Below are 5,136 nucleotides of genomic sequence, written 5' to 3'. Positions count from 1 at the left end.
AGATGAAAATGGTCCATCCAAATGGATCCCAAGTAAGACTCAAGGGAGATTAGGCTGCAATTAAAATGTGTTTGAATAGAACCTCTCCTTTCCTATCTCCAATGCAACTCTCGTCGAAGTAATCAATGTCAACAGCTTGCTGTGCATCCTTTAAACGTTCCATGCTTTTACACCTGCATGCACATGCACATTTCATTCATTACATACATCTTGCCTTTTTTCTTAATTTTCATAACTGCATGTTGATCTTCAACTTTTTTTTTCCCCCCACCTAATAATGACTGCATACAATAGTTCTCTCCAGGTCAGTCCATGATTATGGAATCCGGTCTATCAATTTCCTGTACATTTCACAGAAAAAAAGAAAAAGTGTGTTTCTTCTAGAGTTGGATATTCAAGTTATTTCTTTTATTCTTATTTTCCATATATAATGTGGAAATATATGTAATATTTACCTTGTTATTTATATTTGTCATCTACATTTCTAACGGAGGTATTTATGGTTCAAATACCAGACAGAGTTATTATTTTATATGGACACTACCAGTTTCTTTGTGGAATTGTAGTATTCATACTATCAGCAGGAAATGAGAGTGTTACATGGCCAAATAGAAATTTCACCATCATTGAAAACTATCAATATTTCTCCTACATTGAAAGGCACTGCACTGACATTTTAATTTCATTTCATTTACTTGACCAGTAATGATGTTCAGCATGTTTCCTATACATTTTTGGCAATTTGCATTCACATTTTGTGAATTGCTTGTTCACTTGTCCACTCAATTAGCTATTGTTTTTCTTTTTTTATTGTGAATTATAGAATGCTCTTTGAATATTGGGGGTATTATCCCAATGTCTGGCACATGTACACAAATATTTTCTCTTATTTTATTATTTCCCTTTTAATATTATTTTTCATGCTCTGAACTTTCTATTATAACTTTGGTTTCCTTGTCTGGATTAACAGTATTTAAACATCCATGATTGTACAAATATTTACCTAAGTTTTCTACCAGTATATTTTCACATTAATGTTCTTGATCCATCTCTATATTTTTTGGAAAATCTCATCATGTTACAGACAACAAGATGGGGCAGAAAAATATTTAAGTACTAGTCCATTTTTCAAATCATCTATGACCTGGTAGTGCATGAACTCACATGCAGCTTCTGATTTCCACTTCAGTGATCTTTCTCCTACACAGCCTGCACCAACATCTATGGTACAACACGGAAGGGTTCTATTTTGCCAATAGAGAATTTTTCCTTTCAAAATTCCTCCTGAGTGCATTTTTTACCTCCTTGTTCCTCAGGCTGTAGATGAGGGGGTTCAACATGGGGATCACCACGGTATAAAACAGAGAAATCACTTTATCGATATCCAGGGAGGGACTTGAGCCAGGCTGAACATAGATAAAGAAAAGAGTCCCATACAGGATGGAGACAACTGCCAGGTGAGAAGAGCAGGTGGAGAAAGCTTTCCTTCTCCCATCAGCAGTCTGCATCTTCAAGATGGCCACCAGGATGCAAACATAGGAGACCATGATGATCAGGCCACTGACCACACCAATTGCTCCAGCCAAGATGAACAGCACTAATTTATTGATCAAGGTGTCTGCACATGCTAAGGAAAGCAAGGGTGAAATGTCACAGAAGAAGTGATTGATGATATTTGTACCACAGAAGGGTAAGCGAAAAGTGAGAATTGTATGGGTCATTGTGCTTAGAAGAGCCATGGCATAAGGCCAGACTACCAGCTGCACACAGACCCTCTGGGACATGATGAGTGTATACAACAAGGGCTTACAGATGGCCATATACCGGTCATATGCCATGGAAGCCAGGAGGAAACATTCAGTTGCCACAAAAAGACCAAAGAACCACATCTGTGTAGCACAACCCATGAAAGAGATACCTTTTTTCTCTGCAAAGATATCACACAGCATCTTGGGGGCAATGGAAGAAGAGGAACAAATATCTACAAAGGACAAGTGGCTGAGAAAAAAGTACATAGGAGTGTGGAATCTGAGATCAGTCCATATGAGAATGATCATCCCTATGTTACCCCCCAGGGTGACAAGATAGACAATGAAGAGCATGACAAAGAGGACAATCTGCTCTTGGAGAATGTCTGTAAGACCCAAGAAAAGAAATTCAGTCACTTCAGTCTGATTCTTATTTTCCATTGGTCAGTTTTAACCTGTTATAAAGAAAGAAAAATAATTTTTATCAAAAAATAACCAACAGTTACAAATATATTTTAAGGCAATAACATTATGCTAAACAGATCTATATTAGACAATTACTGAAATATTGTTGAACTGAAAGACAATATTTTCATGTACTAGGTATGAGAGTTGTGCAAAGATTCTCTGTAAACTTGGACAATTCACCCTCAATCTCTTTGGATTCAGTACTCTCTGATAAAAAGAAGAGTCCAACTATATTGTCAAAACCTTCCTCAAGTTCTAAAATTGTGTTTGAAATGAGAATTACCCTCCACATTTCATCTTACTGTGTTATGGGATAATAAAACTTACTTAGGAATACCCTTACTGGGAGGACTATAAAATCTCACCAATGTGATATGCAGACATTAGACATCTGGGAAAGACTAAGCAAGGGAGTTCCTGTTCTTATTGAAGGATCAGTGTCATTCTAATATTGCTAAGACACAATTCATAGATGGGCTTATCAGTCTCTTCTCTACTTGCATTGATAATGGCCTATGGAAGGATAATGTACACAATTAGCAAAGCAGTTACTCATGTAAAGTAATATGATGTCAGGGGAGAAATGGAGAGATCTTGCCTTTGAAAACAGATGACCTAGCAAATGTTGGACAGCAAAGTGGAAATGTCATCATTATAAGTGTATAGAAAATTAAGCGTGTGTTGCGCCAAAGTAAGAAATTATTATTTTATGTGATTCCCTATACATTATGTAAACTACTTTTTAACGTACTTATTCTGAAATTTGTTAGGCAATATCAATTACAGTAATAAGATATGAAAATATCAAATGCAGAATAACTTATGCAGGGAGCACAGTGAAGAAAACACGACTTTTTGTCTTATTAGTTCAGGAAGATAATATCAAATGGCTCTGAGGAGACAATCACTATGTAGGATAATTTATATGAAAAAGATCTGACTTTAAGTAACATTTATTATTATTCTTATTCTCACTTCAATTAATCTTTAAATAAATAAAAACAATATGCTACTCATATTATACAATAATTATGTGTGAAGCCTGGTATACGATATAGTGACTGTATTAAATTTGCTTCTTTTACCATTATCATATTTCCTCAATGTGATATAAAGTAAGCTTTCAGTAGTCACAAAGACAATTCTAGGCTTAACTTAGGAGCATCAGGTATGGCATAAACGTTTTCAGTTATGGTAGCCCAAATATACTAATATAGGTATGTGGATGTAGGGGTAGTTTAGAGAGGCTGTTTCCAGTTTTGGTCCAACCACCCTCTGCTTTTTTCTTTCTTTCTTTCTTTCTTTCTTTCTTTCTTTCTTTCTTTCTTTCTTTCTTTCTTTCTTTCTTTCCTTCATTCTTTATTCCTTTCTTTCTTTCCTTCCTTCTTTCTTTTCATTTATTTGAATATAAGTCATTTCGAGTCTTCTATAATACAAGGAGGATGATCTCTATGCCCTTTAATACCTACATTCTGTGATTTTGGAAATCCTTGTGGACATTTCAGAATCTCTGTATTATACAAAACTAAACAAGAAATTCAGTTTAAAACAAAAAAAACTCACACAAACCAGTTGTTTAGTTTCCTGAGAATGTGAATAAAATCTCAAAGTCTGCTCTCTTTAGAGAGTCTGTGCTAGGAAAGTTATTTTCCTGACATTCAAACTCAACCTGATGTTTCTCCACCAAAATTTGGAAATGTCACATTTTCCAAAACGTGGTGTACTCACTTCTTTAAGGATATCCCTCATGTAGTTCTTTTAATTGCTTCAGTCATCACTTTCTAGAAGAATGGGACACTAATTTCCTTCAAGGTGGTAACTTATCCCAAAAGGCATGAGTTTCTAAATACTCGGTGAAGACAAATCTCTCATCTTGAAGAGCCTGGGAATAAAGAGATACTCTTTGACCTTCACATTAATACACATACTGCACAGAATAAAGGACATTTTTCTGGGAGTTTTCACTATCTTAGAGCCAGGTCCCCAAAGAACTAAAACCTCAAGAGTTTACACCTAAAGGGACAAAATTAAAAGAATCTCAGTGGCATTTAGACCAAATATTATTTCCTAACTATGTCTTTTCTTAAAGAGAGGGTTCCTAAGAATATATTGTGGTTTCCCCCAACCCCTTTGAGATCTTCCTTTGCCCAAAGAACTTTTTTTCTATCAGTGGAGAGTGATACGTTGAGCACCAGGACCAGTTTGGAGGAAATAGTTTGCACTTGGATTCTGGAAACACATCACCTGCTATTCATCTTAATTCCACAGTCTTTCTGCTTATGTCACTTTGAGCAAGTTTTTAAGTCTCTCTGTGCCTCATTCTCTTAATCTGTAAAATAAAGAAGCCAAGAGTGTCTAGTTCACAGAGATGTTGTAAGGATTTCATGAAGTAATACATTTAAAGTCCTTAATGAGTGTCTGGCACAGAATCAGTACTCACTAATGTTATGTATCATTATTAGGGATTTATAGCATAGTTGGGGGACAGAAACCTAGACATTAAAAAAATACACAGCTGTTCAAGGAAGCTTTTGCTTCACTCTAGAAAAAATAAAACACAGTCACTGGACTCCAAAGTAATGAAAGATCACTATAAAACTGGAATAGAGAAGAAAATAAGGAAGGAATTATGTTGGAATGATAAATAAAATTTAGATAAACTGAAGTTAAAAAGTAAAGGTATTCTAGAGAATGCTACAGAAGGAAGAGATCCACAGAAGCAGGAGCAGAAGCAAGGAAGTTGTTTGGGATAGAAGGGTCACACAAGAGAGAAGCAAGTAGAGTCTGATGACACAGATTAAACCATCACCACCATCACCACCATCACCACCTTCTCTGGGATCTTATTGTTGAAAGAAGAGTTGATATTTCCTTCTATTCAATGCCTATAACATTTTATCGGTAGTTCATTTTTAACTAT

At 35.5% G+C, this 5,136-nt stretch overlaps 1 protein-coding gene across 1 annotated transcript; it reads right to left on the bottom strand.

Annotated features, from left to right (window-relative positions):
• Positions 1 to 1,244: 1,244 nt before the first annotated feature.
• On the bottom strand, positions 1,245 to 2,189 carry LOC124506134 (olfactory receptor 5G3-like). The gene has a single exon (XM_047072149.1). It carries the CDS (start codon positions 2,187 to 2,189, stop codon positions 1,245 to 1,247), a length of 945 nt encoding a protein of 314 aa, XP_046928105.1.
• Between the last annotated feature and the right edge of the window lie 2,947 nt (positions 2,190 to 5,136).

This window comes from Lynx rufus, unplaced genomic scaffold (assembly GCF_022079265.1).
Source record: "Lynx rufus isolate CCGP_SWC_20201006 ecotype Redwood Valley unplaced genomic scaffold, mLynRuf1.p SCAF_9, whole genome shotgun sequence".
Taxonomy (NCBI): domain Eukaryota; kingdom Metazoa; phylum Chordata; class Mammalia; order Carnivora; family Felidae; genus Lynx; species Lynx rufus.
This window is presented reverse-complemented; position numbering and strand designations above follow the sequence as displayed.

Excerpts from the sequence above, each read along its gene's own strand:
- LOC124506134 (XM_047072149.1), bottom strand. The coding sequence starts at position 2,189 with ATGGAAAATAAGAATCAGACTGAAGTGACTGAATTTCTTTTCTTGGGT.